At 32.7% G+C, this 20,320-nt stretch overlaps 1 protein-coding gene across 7 annotated transcripts in view; it reads left to right on the top strand.

Annotated features, from left to right (window-relative positions):
* The window catches only part of LOC143249913 (uncharacterized), a 46,978-nt gene that overhangs the window by 25,745 nt on the left and 913 nt on the right, over positions 1-20,320 (top strand). For 3 of the 7 annotated variants that reach the window (XM_076500519.1, XM_076500522.1, XM_076500523.1), the window contains 2 exons: positions 6,092-6,149; positions 18,829-18,913. In XM_076500519.1, coding sequence (XP_076356634.1) covers positions 6,092-6,149; positions 18,829-18,913 — 143 coding nt within the window. Of the gene's footprint in view, positions 1-5; positions 6,150-7,914; positions 9,230-18,828; positions 18,914-20,320 lie in introns of those variants that run through there. The other 4 variants (XR_013028038.1, XR_013028037.1, XM_076500521.1 and 1 more) reach the window with 4 other exon arrangements.

Raw genomic sequence — 20,320 nt, 5'->3', positions numbered from 1 at the left:
TTCAGGAGGAAGTTGGCCCACCCCCTACTTATAATGATGCTGTAAATATTGAAGGTGATACAATAAGACAAGTGTGGCAGACCATGCTTGTGGTTCATCCAAGATATCACTGACAGTGTACATATCCAAGTAAAATGTATCTTTTAAAAGTTACCTGTATAAGTAAGTACTAAATTACTAGTGTAGAAAGTGATGATACTTTGTGCTCAAAATGAACGTGAAAAATAACACGAGACGATTACAAACACAAAGATTTGTTGCAGTTAACATTTAATAAAAGCTACTTTTAGTTAAATCAAATTATATGGATTAAATTTTAATCAAGTATCTTTTATGTTGAGAACAGTTTGTCATTTTGTATTTGTTTAGTGAGGTGTTTGTGCTGTTGAAGGTTGTTTAGGTTTAGTATTAGACAAAAACCTATATTAGGATATTATTGTTACTGTTGACTGTAGGGTACAGTATTTTTTGATCAAGTACAAGGGTTCAATCATTCATTTTTTGAGTACATATGTTTTAATGGTGGAGTGGGTTTTTGTATTTACCTTAACATTTAACAGTATAACAATACATATATATATAGTTTAATGTTGATTTAATATACAAAAACATGTTACAAGCAATGTACTTGGGAATGATCACATTAGCAAATCAAATGTTATAACTGTTTAGAAAACATTTTTCCTTACTTTAAAACCTACAACTTGTGTATATAATGGCACATAAACTCAAATAAAACTTTAATTTCTTGTAATAACACTACTTATACCATTGTTTGGAATAGTTCAGATAAGTATGTAGAAATCCAAGGTATTTTATAAAATATCCAATATTTAAAACTCCATCCAAAGTTTGAATATCATTCAGGTTGTTTTAAATCTGTATTATACAGTATACTAGTTTTATGAGCTAGCGATTACTTTTGTTTCTTTTTATGTTCTGTCACATAACAGTATGAGATTGTTGACTTGAATTTAACAAAATGTTTGGCAATATGCAGGAAAATGTATGATTTGACTCTCCTGTCAAAACAATGGCTGTTTACCTTTGGTAAAAGACAGTTCTAAAGAAAGATTAAATGTGTGATTCTTGGTTGGCAAAATCTCTTGACATTGCATCAGCAGGTCTGGTATCTGTTTTCATCAAGGGCATTATTTTTCAGAATAGCCCATGAGATTTTTTGGATCTGAACATGGCCATTAATTGTGAGATTGTGAAAATCGGTGGAAACTGTCCTTGACAAATGATGCTTATAACAACTTCATGTTGGGATAAGGCTGTATTTTGTTTATAATCACTTTGTAGATTTCTTATTTTATTCACTGGTCTGTTCCTGAACCAGAGAGGAGGGTAATGTGGCATCATTTTTCTGTGATATACGTTATGATTGTATTCTGAGATTGATTGTGATTTCATTTCTCATGTTTTCTCATGCCCAAATAATATTTTACTGACACTTCTCCAACAATCAGTTGACTTTATGAACAGGACTACACACACACACACACACACACACACACACACACACACACACACACACACAGAGAGAGAGAGAGAGTAAAAAACAAAACAAAACAAAAATGCAATATATTAAAATTGTATATACATTAAAATGGTAAATATTTGCTCGTAGAAATATAAACTTGTTTAGAACACTATCATAGATTTATTAAAACTATTGTTTCAGATTATTTTTATGACAGTACTTAGTTTTTGTAAACAGATAAGCTTAACTGAACATTTAGGTTTTCGGTTCTGTGCATATGAAGAGGGTTATAGCTTTGTCTTCATGACGTTAAAAATAACTTGTCTTCTTCCAAGTTCTTGAAGTAGTTTTGAAACTAACATGTATATCATTATATAATTCAGTTCAGTTTTGTTTTTTTCCAGGAAACTTGTATACATGACAAATTTTTTATGTTAATTTTGTTTGCTAATCTTTAGAGATGTAAGAATATAATTATTGATTAGAACTCAAGATGTTAACAATATATACATTATTCTATTCAGTTCTTGTTATTCTACAAGATATTGTGAAAATGGTTATTTTACAGGGTGTAGCTGGTGTTTTCTATGGGAGTTAAATTTGCTGATTATGGTGAATGAAAGCATCTTGGCAAGATGTATCTTTTTAAAACAAATTTGTAATTTTGAATATGATAATCATATGTATGTGTACAGTTCAGAAGTAGCTTTACATATAGGGTGTTGTAGGATTATCACCAGATCTGTAAGTCTGGAATTATTAAAATATTGTTTAGAGAGTTAGTAATTCACATTTTAAGTGTTATATGTCTGATGTTTCAATAAATTTTTAAGATGAGTATTATATTTTAAAAACAATTATTTTAATTTAAGGTCATTTTTGATAAAAGGAAATTGTGGAACTTAATGAATGTGATCATAGATGTGAGGTAGTGAAAGATTTTATGTGAAAGTATAAAGATTAAGCCAGGTGTTGTGTTAGTTATTCTGAAAATATGTTCTAAACATTATAAATACAGTTTACTGTTCAAACAATCACATTATTTACAGTTATTGAAAAGTGTTTTTCATTAAATTGTATGTTTTGGCTTTTAAAGATTTACTAAGCTAATGTAGTGAGGCATACACTTCTAATCATTGTCCTAAGATTTTTATCTTCTATCATTTCCTCTGGAGGTGTGTGGTTTGTCGGTTGCATCTTTGACCTTTTATTTGCTGTCACCAATAACCACTTTTTAGCCCATGAGTTGAACTCCATATTTTGTCTAAACTTAATTGAGTTCAAGTAAAAAGTACATACAATTGACAAAAGTTGTTCTTGTGGAGACCCTGAAAAACACTGGTACCAAAATCTAAGGAGTAAGAAAAATTAGTAGTGTTGGGCATTGTACAAAATAAAATATTAATTTATATATGTATATATAAATAAATACACAATGCAATAGTTGTCAGGAGAAATGCTCTTAAATTCATGATGGGTTAGTGCTCAGAGATATTGAATCTAATAGGTAGATATGATTAAAAAATAATTCATTGTGTTTCTTGGGTTACAATGTCAGTATAAAAGATATTTGTTATAAAATATTGTAGTAAATTCTAATTTTGTAAAAGTTTAAGTTGTGAAATTTTTATTGTTAAACAGCACTTGTCATCAGCAAAATATTGCAGTGTTCCAACCAAGTTTCATGTTTTGTGTTGTTAGTAGTAGAAATGCATGTTCTGAAAGATAAGTTGTCAAAATACTTAATGTAGTTAAATAGAAATAGTTGTTAATCAGTAGCAGGTTTTATGTTGGTCTCCATTTGAAGCTTAATAACCTTTGTAAAAATGTAATTGTGGTGTCCATACAAAGTTTTTCAACTTGCATGAGAGTCAAATCTTTCATGTTCTCTGGTAGATGTGTATGGTGATGTATTTCGTTATTTTCTATGAAGAATGGAGGAGTGAATATTTCTGTATTTGTTTTAGGCCCTTTCTAGATACTTTTACATTAATCCTAGCTGATTGACACTAATCAGTGATGACGAGAAACCCACTTGTTGAGAAAATTTATATGCAAAAACGGCTCGTTTGGGCTGAGAAAACACTTTTACATAGAAAAGCGAAGAAAGATGTGAACCTGACGATGACCGAAGAAGGTCGAAACGTTGTTCGCTTTTCTATGTAAAAGTGTTTTCTCAGCCCAAACGAGCCGTTTTTGCATATAAATGATTGACACTAAATCCATTTGTCTTTTAGTTGTTTAAGTAACAAACCAATCAAGAACATTTAAACAAATCTAGTTGGTTTTGAAATAGTTTGTCTGCCTCATCTTTATCCTAGTTAGTAATTCAATTGGTCGAAGTGTGCAGCATATACACATTAATATTGACGTGTATTCCTCAGTGTTTTATCTTCTCACACTCACACTTAAAACCTTACTTTTGACTTTAAAATTAACTTTCTATTCATTGGATTTAAATCAAAAGATGAAATATTCTTTAATATTTGAAATATTGTAGTTACTAAAGACAGATTTAATGCCTAGGTTGGGGAAAATATCATGCTTAACTTCCTTGTACAAGAAACCAAACTTGCATATGGTATTAATGTTGAAGTTTACAAAAGGAAAGTAAAAGTTCTTTAACCCTATGAAAAAAATTGTTGTATGTCACCTTTACTGGTCAAATTTTGTGAAGATAACAAAAGTTTGATTTATTTTTTTGCTTTAAATTTTTTACAGTACTTTCTTAGGAAACAATATTTTTATAATGCAATCCTAGAGTAAGGGTAAATTCTCAGCAAATTAGAAAAAAAATGTTTTAGAATCATTCTATATCTGTTTTACTTTAATAGCATTTCTCATTACCTCTGATACAAAAACGTTATATCTGTTCTTACCTTGGGCTAAATAATGACTGAATACTGGAACTCCATTGCTAGTCAGTTGTATTTGAGAAGTATTAATGTATTCTAAATGAAGTGTCCTTGAGTTTGACAGTTATTAAAATCCTTTTGTTATCCACATGGTTAGAATTGGATAAAGAAAAGTTAATTCAGAAGGCAGGCACACCCTCCGTTGATTCAGAAGGCAGGCACGCCCTCCCGTTGTTATATTTCAACATTCTTAAGTGATTTTACTCCACATCTGTTAAAGCCACTAATGATTTATCAGCATGGAAAAGAAAACTGAAAATGTTAATCAGGATGTTTTTCTTTCTGGAAATGTAAAGAAATAAATTGTATTAAATATTATAATTAAACACCAAATATGACACTAGTTTTCACAGCACATTCAATAACCAATTTTTAATTTCAACTGCAAGAAATATTTCACAATACAATATATAAAAATGGCCATTTATTTGTAGGTAGTTTTGGTTATTGAACATTAAGTTTGTTTTGGTGGTAGTGAATTCTATAAGGGTTGCTAATTGGTTGCTGGGGGTGTGTATCAATGGGTTGGGGTCTTGGATATAAAGTTCTGAAGCTATCTTGTAGGCTTCAGTCATTGGGACTTCTGTTAAGTGGGAGATTACATCAAAACTGGCCATTAAAGCTTCATGATTTAGCTGATTAAGAATAGATTTAAAGTTAAAAGTATTTGAAAACGGAGCTGGCTGATGTTACATATTTAGAAAATGCTATATATTTACTGAGGTTGTAGTTAAATTATTCATAGGTTGAATGGGTTGTAGTGGACAGTTAGGTTTGTGAAGTTTGAGAGTGCCATATGGTTGTGGTGTGCGTAAGTCTGTCTTTTGTAGATAAGAATAAATGTTTTTTGAGATTGTGTTGGTTTTTTTCATTTGTAGTAATATTTTGTTTAACTGGTTTTCATGTGTTTTTGTTGGATTTTTGTTTAGTAGTTTAAATTTGTTTGTATGTGACAAGATGTTAATTTTTTGAATGTATTAATTTGTGGTCATTATAACTATAGCATTACCTGTATGTGCTTTTAGAATTTTGATGTTGTTTTGTGTTAAGCTGTTTATAGAATTATGATCTTTTTGTGTGAGGTTGGTTTTAGATTTCTTTTCTGCAAAATTATGTTGACAGTTTTGTGTGAAAATTCTTTGAAAAAGTTGTTTAATATAATGTTTTTAGGTGTTTCAGGGAAATAGATGTTTTCAGTTCTACCTGAAAAGATAGGTTGTTGGTTGTCGGTGGAATTGTTGTTGAAGTTATCTTCTACCTGGTGGTTGTTTTCAGTTGTTTTGTTGGTGTTTTCAGTTTTTGTAGAGTGGATCACCAGTCTTCTAGCTAGGTCTTCCAAGCAGGCTTTCATTTCGATGGATGGAATATTTCTAGGTGTTACAGTGAAGTTGTGTCCTTTGTTGAGTAGATGTATTTCTTCATTGCTTAATTTTTGTTCAGATCTGCTAATTACAAGGTTTGTCTTTGGTTTGTCGTGTAGGTGTCATTTTTGTTGTTGACACCTTAGTTTATCTAGTTTCTTGTTGTGGTGGACCTTCTATTTCTTGTCGTTTTTACTATTCAGTTGATTGATGTTGCTTTGTATGAGTCCATAAATGCGTGGTTGAATGTAGCAGGCCAGTTTTGCTAATGTGTTTTTCAACTTTGGTCAGCAACAAAATCCTCAAAATACTTGTTATTTTGTGTTCAGTTTATAGATGTGATCACTGAGGCTGAGACATTTGCCACTCCTGTCATTTCCAAAAGTAGTGAGTGCTCCTCTTTATTTCACTCTGAATATAATGTTTGTGAGATTTTGGTTGTGTATTTTGTGTTTATAAGTGTTTGATTCATTTAAAAACCAGAGAAATAATTGTATAAAATGTTGTATGCAAAATTTATTAAAAACATCCACATTCAGCCAGAGACAGTTTCTCACCTAACTTCTTCCATTTTCTCAATACACTTGTAGATCTAAAAATTCTCCCCACATTACAAGAAATGGCCAAAATCCATTCGAGTCGTATCTTCTGAAATATTTAAACAATATTATGAGGCTTTAACCATCTCTTGTAAGGCTTGAGGCAATTAGCAGATACTGAGTTGCAAATTTCATGTGTACAACAATACATGATTTCTTAACATATCCTCTTAAAAACTGGTAAGGTTTTGTCACAGAATATTCATTCATGTACTTTGATAGTAAGGGTGTTCAATTAAATTCTGAATATAACATAGCAACTTTTGCAAAAATGTATTTAAAAGGGCACTTATTAAATAAGGGTTAAAATACCCCTTATTAAGGTCTATTTATTTGTAAAAACTTGTTGTCTCATACTTTAAAAAAAACACTATGTGAAAAGATATTTTTGCATTCATTGGCTTGACCTTCTTGGGTTCATTACGTGAGACTTAAATTTACCTATAACATTACGACCCGTAACAAAATATAACCTTTAAAATGTCTCTGGGTGTTTGCAATAATTTAGCTGAAACTAGAAAATTAATATTTATGTTGTTTCAGGTTTACTAGTTATTTTTTGATAATGGCAAAAATTAATGGTTCTCTAAAAGCTGGTAGATTGCAATATTTGTTTTTCTTTTTAACTTGTGTGTACATACTGTTACCTTTAGCAATAGCTTAGCTGTTGAATCTGAGGGTGTATTTTACAAATAAAATTTCAGAATGTACAGTAAGCAGAGCACAAATATCCTATAGCATAGCTTTGTGCTTAGTACATTTGTCTCTTGACATCCTGTAGCATAGCTTTGTGCTTAGTATATTTATCTCTTGACATCCTATAGCATAGCTTTGTGCTTAGTATATTTATCTCTTGACATCCTGTAGCATAGCTTTGTGCTTAGTACATATCTCTTGACATCCTGTAGCATAGCTTTGTGCTTAGTACATATCTCTTGACATCTTGTAGCATAGCTTTGTGCTTAGTACATTTATCTCTTGGCATCTTGTAGCATAGCTTTGTGCTTAGTACATTTATTTCTTGGCATTCTGTAGCTTAGCTTTGTGCTTAGTACATTTATCTCTTGATATCTTGTAGCATAGCTTTGTGTTTAGTACATTTATCTTTTGGCATCCTGTAGCTTAGCTTTGTGCTTAGTACATTTATCTCTTGACATCCTGTAGCATAGCTTTTGTTTAGTACATTTATCTCTTGACATCCTGTAGCTTCGCTTTTGCTTAGTACATTTATCTCTTGGCATCCTGTAGCTTAGCTTTGTGTTTAGTACATTTATCTCTTGGCATCCTGTAGCTTAGCTTTGTGCTTAGTACATTTATCTCTTGGCATCCTGTAGCTTAGCTTTGTGTTTAGTACATTTATCTCTTTGACAGAACAAAATTGTTAATAAAGAGATAGTGATTTATGAGAGAATTTGGATGAAATGAACTCTTACACGTTTGTATGCTAGTATGTAAACATAAAAACTACTTAACAATCATACAGTGATTTGAGACAAAACAATCAAGAATGTATATTATTTTCCATTTCCATCTTTCAAAATCGTCTTTTTTAGGAACTTTTGCAGCTGTTCATCTACAGTAATGTGCCAATAATATTTGCTCTTTTCAAGTTAATACAAAACTAAATGCAACAGTCTGGATGATTGATTATGCTATGGTTTAATAAAAAGAGTTTTGGTACAATGATAGTGTACTTTATAGAAATTTTAAAAGTTGTGGTGTAAGTTATTAGGTTACATTTACGAATGAGAGTGAATGCCACATAACATTTTATCTTTGACTGTCAGTCCTATAGTAAGTTTGTATGCATATAATGATTATGATACAGACATTGCTTTTTATAATTAATTATTTTCAGTATGTCTTTTAGACTTTTATGATGCAGTGTAACTGGTTGCTTATAAATATTTTATTGGGTTTTTTCCAAAAACAAAGCTATATGTAAAAAACAAAGCTATATGTAGCAGTTACATTAAGCAGTTTTAATGTATGACAGGCATATTTCTTTTGTTTGGTTGAATTTCATAGATTAATGAAAATAGTATGAACCTTTCATTTTAAACTTGTGTGTTATCTTTTAGAATCTTTCATGATAATAAGTGATGTCATAGGTTCTGATTTATAAATTTGTAAAAACACGACAAATTAGTTGAACCTTATTTGTGGTTTTTACCTAAATTTGAGCCATGTAAATTCTAGGGCAGATTTTTAGAAAGTTTTCTAAAGTATTTTCAACGTACTGATTTTATTGTACAAAATTTCTGTAAAAATAGTACGGAAATTAAAAACTTGTTTATTATTTAGTTGAAACTCGAGTAGTTCCAAATATGTGATCTCTCGCAGAACTAAAGTACAACTGGAAAAAAAAACAAAACTTGTCATTAGAAGTAATTAAATTAAGTAATTTCACATGTTTGTTATTGTAATGTGAAAATATGTTTCTTATATTATTGTATGTGAAATAAAATTAAAGAGATTCATGTTGTACTGTGTTGGGTAATGCCAAGACCCATCAACAGCAACTACACCTATTGTTATGATGTATTCGGAAGATAACAGGTTTTAGACATTTTTATTAAATGGTTTAATGAATGTTGTTATGGGTTAAACAGGCTTCATGTTGCATTAAGTTATCCTTATTGCAAGTGAAGAAATATTCTACAACTGAACTGGTAGTAACTTTGTATTTATAGAAATGTAGAATAAGTAAAGTTATATGAGTTTAGTCCTTGTTAGTCAACTGTAAATACAAGTGGTTGTAATATATGTATTACCTCATTCTGTAACGTTTCACTGTGAAAAGCAATTTTTGTAAGTTTTTATTTAATCAAGACTTTATTTTTGAGAAATAAACTTTCTTTAAAACATCCATTGTAAAAAAACTCAGTCATTGAAAAAGAAACCAAGTCTTTAGGGTGTATGGGAATGTAACTGGTTGAACATAATACTTATGAATGATGTACAGGTATTTTATATTTTTGATGTAATACTACAGTCCTATTGATAATTGTTTTAAACTGTATTGTGCCCCAGTCTTTGATTTGCTAACACTATTGGCTATTAGGATATAACTATTGACGTTCTTAGATGTGTCGAGAAAGTTAAAAAAATATGTATTTATTTAAAGGACGCTAGTTTAAAATTATGATTAATACTAGTTTAGTGATTTCAGAACTGTACTTAACAAACACTCGAAAAGAAGATCCATAATCTCTCTTCGTCTGTTGTTGAATAATAATTGAGGGATGGATTTAGGATTGGGAGGTTTCAAGATGTCCATCCAACTAGTCTAATGTAAGAAAAAAAATTGAAGAAAACTAAAATAGAAATAAAGAAAATGAAATGTGAGAGGTAAAATTATATTTTTCTGGTATCAGTTATACTCTTATACCAATATGAAAATGGAGTCTGAACCATCTATAATGTGTAAAATGTTGGAATCATTTCTTCCAAAATATAACTGTTTTAAAACTCACCAGGGAAACAGCTCTGTGTAAATATTACATTCTTTTCAAGTACATCAGTAAGCAGTGCTTAATAATTTTTCTCCCTCGTCTCTAACATACGAGTGACACACAATATGTTGTTAAATCTGTTACACAAATGTGATTCACAGTACTATAAATTCTTAATAGGCTATTAGAGTGTGGTTTGTAAGGCTTAGTTTTAATATTTTGTTATGGTTTTAAAATAATGTTTAGGCAGAAAAACACTAACTTGAATACACATGCATTATATCACAGTACAGAAAATGATCTTATGTACGTGTGTGTAATACATATACACACAACAAACATTTTAATTGTAAATTCTTGTCAAAAACAGTTTTTTTTATTTCTGAACTTTGATATTTATTACAAAAATAAAATACACTTGTCATGTGTAATTGATGAGAGAGTATTTCCAGTTTTCTCCTCTAAATGTGTATTCCCCTCAGTAGCACAGTGGTATACCATCAGACTCAAACTGCTAGATACCAGGTTTTGATACTCATGGTGTGCAGAGTACAGACAACCCATTGTTAAATTCTGTGTTTATTTTCAAACAAACAAAATGTGTGTATTAAGCCCTACATTTTCTATTTTATGTCAATAGTAAGCTGATAAGGCCCAGTGATATATATAAATTCATGTTTGTCGCACGTTTTGACTTCACCCAAACTTAAGTCTATGATATTCTTCTACTCTACAGAAAACTTTGTTTCTGCTTTGGAATTCAGTTACTAATATTTTAGGTTGATCACTCTAGTAGTAGTTGAACATATTTCATCTACACAGTTGACACTTTAGGCACTTAAGACATTTGAACAAAAATTAAACATTCCTTTTTTGGTCCTAACAAAATGCTAAATTACAACATGAACCTGTTGTCTACTAGAGGTATATTACTGAAAGATGGTTTTGTTTATAATTTTGCTTGTACAAACATGCAATTAAGTTCTGTATTTGACCAACATAGATAAGTAAGTCTTCATCAATAATAGGGAGTATCAATTATGCTTTTGGTCATTTCGTGCAGGCACTTCGAGTACAGTAGTTAGGAAAACAAAATAAACTTGTTACTATAACTAAAACGTAAGTCACCAAAGGAGAATTTAATAATTATAACCCTTCAAACCCAAGAAACAGATTAGCTTTTTTTCACACAGACAATGATTAAGCTAGTCACTAAACATGAAATACTTAAGCCTAATGAGTTATCTCGGCTAGCATACAAACAGTAATGTAACTTAAGCCTAATGAGTTATTGCGACTAGCATACAAACAGTAATGTAACTTGTTTGTTTGTTGTACCTAAACGCTGTTAAACGTGAACAATTCAAAAAAATTGAGTATGTCAATGGTAGAATACGATTTTTGTAATTCTGTCATGCGTCTATTTAGCAAAATGTATTGTTATTTTTGTATTTCCTCATGGTATAAGGTCGGAACCCCAGGTTGAAATGTAAAATGAGCCATTGTTTTTGTTAAACCTATTACTTCGGAAACTGTTTGTTTTTGTTTTTGGAATTTCGCACAAAGGTACTCGAGGGCTATCTGTGCTAGCCGTCCCTAATTTAGCAGTAAGACTAGAGGGAAGGCAGCTAGTCATCACCACCCACCGACAACTCTTAGGCTACTCTTTTACCAACGAATAGTGGGATTGACCGTCACATTATAACGTCCCCACGGCTGAGAGGGCGAGCATGTTTGGCGCGACTCGGGCGCGAACCCGCGACCCTCAGATTACGAAGCGCACGCCTTAACGCGCTAGGCCATGCCGGGCCCCGCTTCGGAAACTAAGTTTGTTTCTTCCTTTTGAAAAATATTAATCGGGGAAAGAGAAAGAATATGAGATTTAGTTTCTTAAACTTTCATAGTTTACATCTTTTCTCTAATTCACGTATATACGTGATAATGACGATTACTTCTTGTATTATTGGTTTATTTGTTAGCTTATTTTTACATTTCAGTTCGCTTTGTTGATTTTTTTGTTTGTGTGTGTATACATAGGTCAATGGGCCAATTCTCACCACTATTATGAACAACTCTGTCACAACAACATCAACGTCGATAATATTATATGTGTTGTGTGGTATTCTCACACCACACTGATAATTTTAAAAATAAGTGTAGTAACCGAAAAAACCAAAGGAGCATGAGGATATACATTACGAAATAATTCTGGGAGAAAGGGAATCCCAGATGATGTGAAATAAGAAGAGTCTATTTATAACATAGTTAAACACGAGCACATGAGAACAAATGACTCAATTTCTCTTGACTCAAGAAATATCTTACCTGGAAGATACCTGAAAAAAGACTGCCAGTTTAATGTTAAGACTGAGAAGTGATGTTATCGCTTCCATAGTCCCTACACTGTCCATATCATTAGAGGTCCAGGATTATGAAGTTCTTTATAGAATATTCAGGCTGTCACCAATCAGATATTTTGTTAAGACTGAGAAGTGATGTTATCGCTTCCATAGTCCCTACACTGTCCATATCATTAGAGGTCCAGGATTATGAAGTTCTTTATAGAATATTCAGGCTGTCACCAATCAGATATTTTGTTAAGACTGAGAAGTGATGTTATCGCTTCCATAGTCCCTACACTGTCCATATCATTAGAGGTCCAGGATTATGAAGTTCTTTATAGAATATTCAGGCTGTCACCAATCAGATATTTTGTTAAGACTGAGAAGTGATGTTATCGCTTCCATAGTCCCTACACTGTCCATATCATTAGAGGTCCAGGATTATGAAGTTCTTTATAGAATATTCAGGCTGTCACCAATCAGATATTTTGTTAAGACTGAGAAGTGATGTTATCGCTTCCATAGTCCCTACACTGTCCATACCATTAGAGGTCCAGGATTATGAAGTTCTTTATAGAATATTCAGGCTGTCACCAATCAGATATTTTGTTAAGACTGAGAAGTGATGTTATCGCTTCCATAGTCCCTACACTGTCCATATCATTAGAGGTCCAGGATTATGAAGTTCTTTATAGAATATTCAGGCTGTCACCAATCAGATATTTTGTTAAGACTGAGAAGTGATGTTATCGCTTCCATAGTCCCTACACTGTCCATACCATTAGAGGTCCAGGATTATGAAGTTCTTTATAGAATATTCAGGCTGTCACCAATCAGATATTTTGTTAAGACTGAGAAGTGATGTTATCGCTTCCATAGTCCCTACACTGTCCATACCATTAGAGGTCCAGGATTATGAAGTTCTTTATAGAATATTCAGGCTGTCACCAATCAGATATTTTGTTAAGACTGAGAAGTGATGTTATCGCTTCCATAGTCCCTACACTGTCCATATCATTAGAGGTCCAGGATTATGAAGTTCTTTATAGAATATTCAGGCTGTCACCAATCAGATATTTTGTTAAGACTGAGAAGTGATGTTATCGCTTCCATAGTCCCTACACTGTCCATACCATTAGAGGTCCAGGATTATGAAGTTCTTTATAGAATATTCAGGCTGTCACCAATCAGATATTTTGTTAAGACTGAGAAGTGATGTTATCGCTTCCATAGTCCCTACACTGTCCATACCATTAGAGGTCCAGGATTATGAAGTTCTTTATAGAATATTCAGGCTGTCACCAATCAGATATTTTGTTAAGACTGAGAAGTGATGTTATCGCTTCCATAGTCCCTACACTGTCCATATCATTAGAGGTCCAGGATTATGAAGTTCTTTATAGAATATTCAGGCTGTCACCAATCAGATATTTTGTCACCCTACCTCCTTTTTCAGCACTGTTGAAAGTGTCGGGTGTGTTTTCCCTTTTTGATACAAGAACCAGATTGAGGTTTTTGAAATGGCTCTAATGTATCAATAAAAGGTTTATATCTAAGAGAGGACGCTTAAACAATTATAGACTTTTGGGTCACGGTGTACCTACAATGTTGAAGATAAGCCTTTTGTCTTCAAAATGTTATTTCCATATCGAAAGTAAAAAAAAAAAAAAAAAAAAAAAAAAATGACCATGGCACCAAACTTTCACCTCCTTCCTTGTTCTTAGGTATTCTCAAATTCAATAATTTATCTCTGGGTTAGTAACTGCAAATAAAAGAAGTGATAATGAGGAATGTACAATATAGTTAAGACAAATTAAAGAAACGAAAATGTAAACAATTTTAAGCACATTACAGTCAATCTCTATTTATTAAACAAAATATGAAAAAAGTTTTTAATATTCTGTAATAGATTAAGAAAATTTATTTTATATCACGAGAGTATGATGCTATATACATAAAAAAACTATAAGTCATCCTTCTAAGACTGTACCATGTGCAAGTAAAGAGAATTTAACTACCAGGGAAGTCTAAATATGGAAATGTTACTAAAGAAAAAATTAAAATAAATCGTCAAAGGAGAATAGGTGAGCCACTGATAATGAAAGGTCTCCAATTATAGCTATCTTTCCAAAGAAGAGACGGCAAGCATTGAGTGGTAAAAATAGTGAGCTGTGGAACAGATGAGATCTCCTCAAAGATGGAAGGCATACTTTTAGAACGCCAGTAGAGACATAGGAACATGTAGAGAAGAACTGTCATTAAAAATGAGGTGAATCAGCTGTAAGACGTGTATACACCCACTATTGTAGGTAATATCTGTATCAATTTAAGTTTGAAGTGCTAACTTTGAGCAAACCAGAGTAGAGGATGCTTTTGATAAAACGTATACGAAAAAAGCCAAATTCATGTTCCATCAAGGGTTACATAGCCAAAACACCAGCACATCCATAATGGGTACTAGTGGGTAGGCAATGTTTTTCAGAGGTAACAATAATGGTTGTGTCATTATAAATACACCCAATATTTCTAACCAAATGTTGTTTTGGAAGAATGGACCAGAGTATTTACTTTGGCTCATATTTTGCCTCGCAGAAGGCAGGAAAATTATTCATTCCAACAGGTTCGTCAGCAGATGCAGGAAGGTTATAGGTAAGTTATGGACGATTTTGCTTTCATTTCAAAAAATATGTAATATGAAACAATACTCTTTTGTTGAAAACAATTTTTTAATTTTATAACTCTTGAAGTGTGTAAAATTTTTATATTAATCCAGATAAATACAAGAATATTGTGACTTGATATTTCTTCATTGAGATTATAAAATTTATTACAGAAATTCCTCTTTTCATTTCAAAGTCATAAGGATTTCTCATAATCTTTAAAAGCATGCCAGGGATTCTATGAAAGCTCCATTTGATAGACTGAAGTAAAGAAGATACATTCATATAACAGAAATATGGTTTTAAGAGTAAAAACAAATGTTCATGCTTGATGACAAAGTAAAACAGGAAAAAGTGGTTCAAATTTTAACTAGCCCTAACTGGTCAGGGCCAACTAAATGTCAAATTTTGAATCTTGCTTGGGACCTACTTGTTGCCCATCAGGGTAAAGTGTGACCATTACTGATAGGGGAATGTAGTGCAGATACACGTAACCTGTGGACTTGTACAAGTGGTTACATGTGCAAGAATGTGTGCTCTATTGTTATTATAAGCTCCCGAGACATGATTTTGAAGTTGTGCTAAACTTATTGGTCCCTAGAGCTCTCCGATAGGATATGTTTCACACTTTGTGTAATATAAAGACAATAAGCCAACGGGGTGTTACTATGTTAATATGTATAAATATCTAGAAGTGTTTATTTCGGTTACATTTACATTGAAACTTTGAACAATGAGGCACACGCTGTACTGTGGGTTTTATTCATAGGAAGATAAGCAAAAATAGAATAATCTTCAGCAAAAAGCTACTAATTCTCCATTACTGAGAAAGTAGACCTTGGATAGTCGTAGATAAAAGATGGTCCTTTATTATAGCTTCAATCAAGTATTTATAAATTACTTCACCTGGTTGGTTCAATCTTATTCATCAGTCATAACCTTATTGCAGTCTATAGCCGACATGTTTGTTGAAAAATGATTAAATAGGATTAGGTTTGGCTTTTGAATTTCGCGCACAGCTACAGGAAGCTATCTACGCTAGCCATCCCTAATTTAGCAGTGTAAGACTAAAGGGAAGGCAGCTAGTCATCACCAACCACCGCGAACTCTTGGACTACTCTTTCAACAACGAATGGTGGGATTGATCGTCACATTGTAACGCCCTCACGGCTGAATGAACGAGCATGTTTGGTGTGAATCACGATTAGGAGTAGTTGTATAAATCCACATGGACAAGGTGGCTAATTGAAATAACCAGCTAGTTTATGAGTAGCGTAAAGTACTGGATGTGATGAAGTCACACGCTTCGCTTAGTAATTCCATGATTAAAGTTGGATAAAATGCATAATACAGATTATCAAGCAAATACTTGCAATGTTTGTTAAGTTTGATCAATCTGATTAGACCAAACACTTACTGTTATGATGGAATATTGTTCAAAAGAATAGAAGTCATCATGAATCTACGTACAATATAAGGCTAGGAGAATACTTGTGTACTTATGAAATATATAGCCTTCTATGTTACGAACAGAGAGTTCAGCATAGGAGGAATCCATTTTGGTTCTTATGGTTCTTCACACTTTACTGGTTTATAACATTTGTTGTCAAAAGAAAAATACATTTAGCATTAAAGCTACACGAGGGCTGTCTGCGCTAGCCGTTTCTAACTTAGCAGTGTAAGACTAGAGAGAAGGCAGCTAGTCATCATCACCCACCGTCAACTCTTGGGCTACCTTTTACCAACGAATAGTGGGATTGACCGTCACATTATTATGAAAGGGCGAGCATGTTTGGTGCGATGGGGATAAAACTCGCGACCCACTAGATTATAATAGTTAAAAAGTTGTAGAATCCAGAAACAAACACTATTGCTACATGCTATTAGTATAATTGAATGATTTGAAAACTAGCAGTTATTCTTGAATACTGCTAGCATAGATGAATAGTTTTAAATTAGCACGTATTGCTACACACCACTGGAATACTTGAACACATTTAAAACTAACATCTATTGCTGCATACTACTGGTATTTAAAATTTAAATATTTCTTCTTGTTATCGGTGTTTACTTGTAAAACGAATACTTTACATTACATACAGTAATACAGTACATACAAATGTATGTACGCCAAGTTTCTTTGCATTTAAAGAGCTTTAGAAATATAAATAATACATTATTTAGTAATTTAAAGGTTTTATGAGTGACACGTGTTCGAACATTCGATATATGTTTAGTGTTTAGAGAATTTCTAAATACTAAGGTCTCCCAGTGACACAGCGGTACCTCTGCAGACTCACACCGCTAAAAACCGGGTTTCAATACCAGTAGTGAACAGAGCACAGATAGCCCATTGTGTGGCTTTGTGCTTAATTCTAAATGTTAATAATTCTATATTTTTGGAACTTACATGTAGTTCTAGATATCAACCGTATTTGTGTATAAAGAAATTTAAGACCGATGCTTATTATTTATTACATGCTACTATTGGTATTGTTTTGAACCTAAAGGGTATTCTCAGAAAATAACAGTGTGTGATGAATTGTAGGTTTACAGGCTTAGAAAAATCAGGGTTAAATTCCCCACTGTGGACAGAGCACAGAGAGCCTCTTATGTTTTTTTTTGCTCTGAAACAAACACACAGAACTAACTGACTGTTTAAATATATTTGTAATAATCGTGCTTTCACACCAATCTTTAGTAACTTTAAGAATTTTATACAATTAACTTAGATTGCCACATACTACCTGCATGAAATAATTTAATATTTTTTGGGATGAAAAAAAAAAGGCTTTTATTTCATCATACGTTTAGTATTTAGTAACTAAAGTTTATGTTCCCCGCTGGGACAGCGGCGAGTCTTCGGATTTACAACGCTAAAATCAGGAGTTCGATTCTTCTCGGTGGACACAGCAGATAGCCTGATGTGGCTTTGCTTAAAAAAGAACACAAACATCTATACTAAAGTATATAGTATGTGCAATTAGTATTTAAAGAGTTTTGGAAATAACACAATACCATATTTAAACACCTTTGTTATTCATGTTTGTTGATATAAACAAACAAAAGGATATATGTATGCCCAATCTTATCAGATATAACCCGATTTGCTGTGTACCAAAGTGCAACTTATAAATGCATATATTCTGCCTTTCTCGGTAAAGTTGAAGTTGTAATAGTTCAATCATATAAAGAAACATTCCGTGGCGCTTACCGGCAGCAAAACATTGGTTGAAATTTAATGATATGTAGAGGGAACTTATTCAGTAGTTGACAGATACATTTCAAATATAAGCTCTGAATAAAAAAAAAAACGTGAAATGTCTAGATTATAGTTGAGATTGCTTAATATTAGTTATAGCTTCCGATTATAGTAACTTATGTACCTAGAGAGAAAATTGAATTGAACGTGGGCACCAGAGAACCAAATGCTTGTTTGTAATGTGTTCAGTGTAGTGAAACTAATTCCAACTTAAGCAATCGCACGTGAATTTCTAGTATTTTCTGATATCCATCTTCACATACAGATTGTTATTCTATATTTAGTTAAATGTAGAAAGACATATTTCGTTTTATATTTCTAAATGCCCATTAAAATAATACGATTACTGGGTAGATCTGTAAACAAACTAATGCTTTAAGGTAATACAGATTTTTAGTAGGCTTAAGATGAGACTACAAATAATTAATATTTTACTGTTTACCTGTGGAATAGTTTAGGGTTAAGGAAAACATTCTGTACCAAGAAAGATGATAAATTAATTTTATTTTACACAAGCAGAAATCAATGCAATGAGCTCTTCAGGGTTATTCATTGGGTTAAATCACAACCAAATAACTTACAAGTAAGCATTTTGTCGGTTAAAATGAAGCAATCACGTTATTTATAGGCCTTTTAAACGCACACTAGAAAGGTATTCGTAGAATAGGTTTCAAGAAATAGAATATAGTCCAAATAATAATGTTTGATGACCTTTTTGTAATTGTGCTTTTGAATGGAATGTTTTCAGATAAAAGGTTCAGAAAACACATCTGGTTTGGCGTCTTCGATTCTTCTGTTGAAGTTTCTGATTCAAAGGGAACAAGTGCTTCAAGGTAAACTATTCATCGGTGCACAGAAGAAGGAAAACACTATAAAAAATGTACATGCCGTTATCATAATGTTTCGATATACATTTTGAGAAACAATATTTATAATCAACTCGAGTTACTCGGTATAAATTAATTATTGTACTAAATGAATGATAGGATACCCCATGAAACAAAATATAAATTGTTTTAAGTCTTTAAGATTACCTAATCATGACTTATTGCTGTACATCTTAGCTACACTTTTCATTGAAATTTACAGTTAAGTACAGTCGACCCCGAATACCGTCATCCATTTTAACAAGTGTTTTATATTTCGCCAAGGGTATACTTTCAAACAGTTATTTTCCGACAGTCTAATTTTCAACACCGATAGTAGATTTGCAGAATCAGGAAGTGCATTTTTATGTAACTCGACTCGATATACCGATGACGATATGCCGCCAGGCGAGAAATGTCTTACGTTATGCGTAAATTTTGTTTTTTTTCTAAATTTCTGCTATAAAAGTAGGGCAGTTTTTATCGCAAACTTAGTTTCAATTCTAAACGTCACTAAGTTCAAGTATGCACAGAATTCCTGTTCCATTACAAGCATATAGAAACCCATCATTAGGTCATAAAAGGGACGCGGGTTCGAATCCCCATAACACTAAACATGCTCGCCCTTTTAGCCGTGGGGACGTTATAATGTGATGTTCAATCCCACTATTCATTGGTAAAAGAGTGGCCCAAGAGTTGGCGGTGGGTAGTGATGACTAGCTGCCTTCTCTTTAGTCTTGCACTGCTAAATTAGGGAAGGCTAGCGCAGATAGCCGTCGAGAAGCTTTGTGCAAAATTCAAAAACAAACAGTTCATAAACATGATCAGCCATGCACAACCTAGGAATGGTAAGTTTACTGATTCCTTCATGGCCAATTATCGTTAGTGACTAATACTCCATCCCTTGTGCGACATCGAGGACGGCAAAGTATGACCTACAAGTTTGGACATGGCTATCCTGATGATGCGTAAAACTTGGGATTTGTTCATCTCACTTTGTATCAGTTGTGCGTGTGTGTGATGAGCATGTGGAAGATCTCTAACACATGCGACTTGACGAAGAGAATCTCCACCTCAATGAGTTGCTTGACTTCATGAAAGCTCATAAGAGAGAAAGGAATCCCAGATAACATCCACCTGGTAACTATTGTTGACTAATGGGTAGAGACTGAATGGTGGTAACATTTTGGACGAAGTCGGTGTGAACAGGGTGAAGAGTACCCCTACCCATCCATCCTTCTTCTGCTGCAACTGATTTGAGAGACTTTGAGAGGGTGTAAGCTGGACATCATACGTCTCTGAAAGATTCAAGTTAGGGCCTTATAACCTAAGATAAAAGCCAATTTCAAGGTATAGGAAAGTTAATAGACTTAC

Source organism: Tachypleus tridentatus, chromosome 4 (genome assembly GCF_004210375.1).
Source record: "Tachypleus tridentatus isolate NWPU-2018 chromosome 4, ASM421037v1, whole genome shotgun sequence".
Classification (NCBI taxonomy): Eukaryota; Metazoa; Arthropoda; class Merostomata; order Xiphosura; family Limulidae; genus Tachypleus; species Tachypleus tridentatus.
This window is presented reverse-complemented; position numbering and strand designations above follow the sequence as displayed.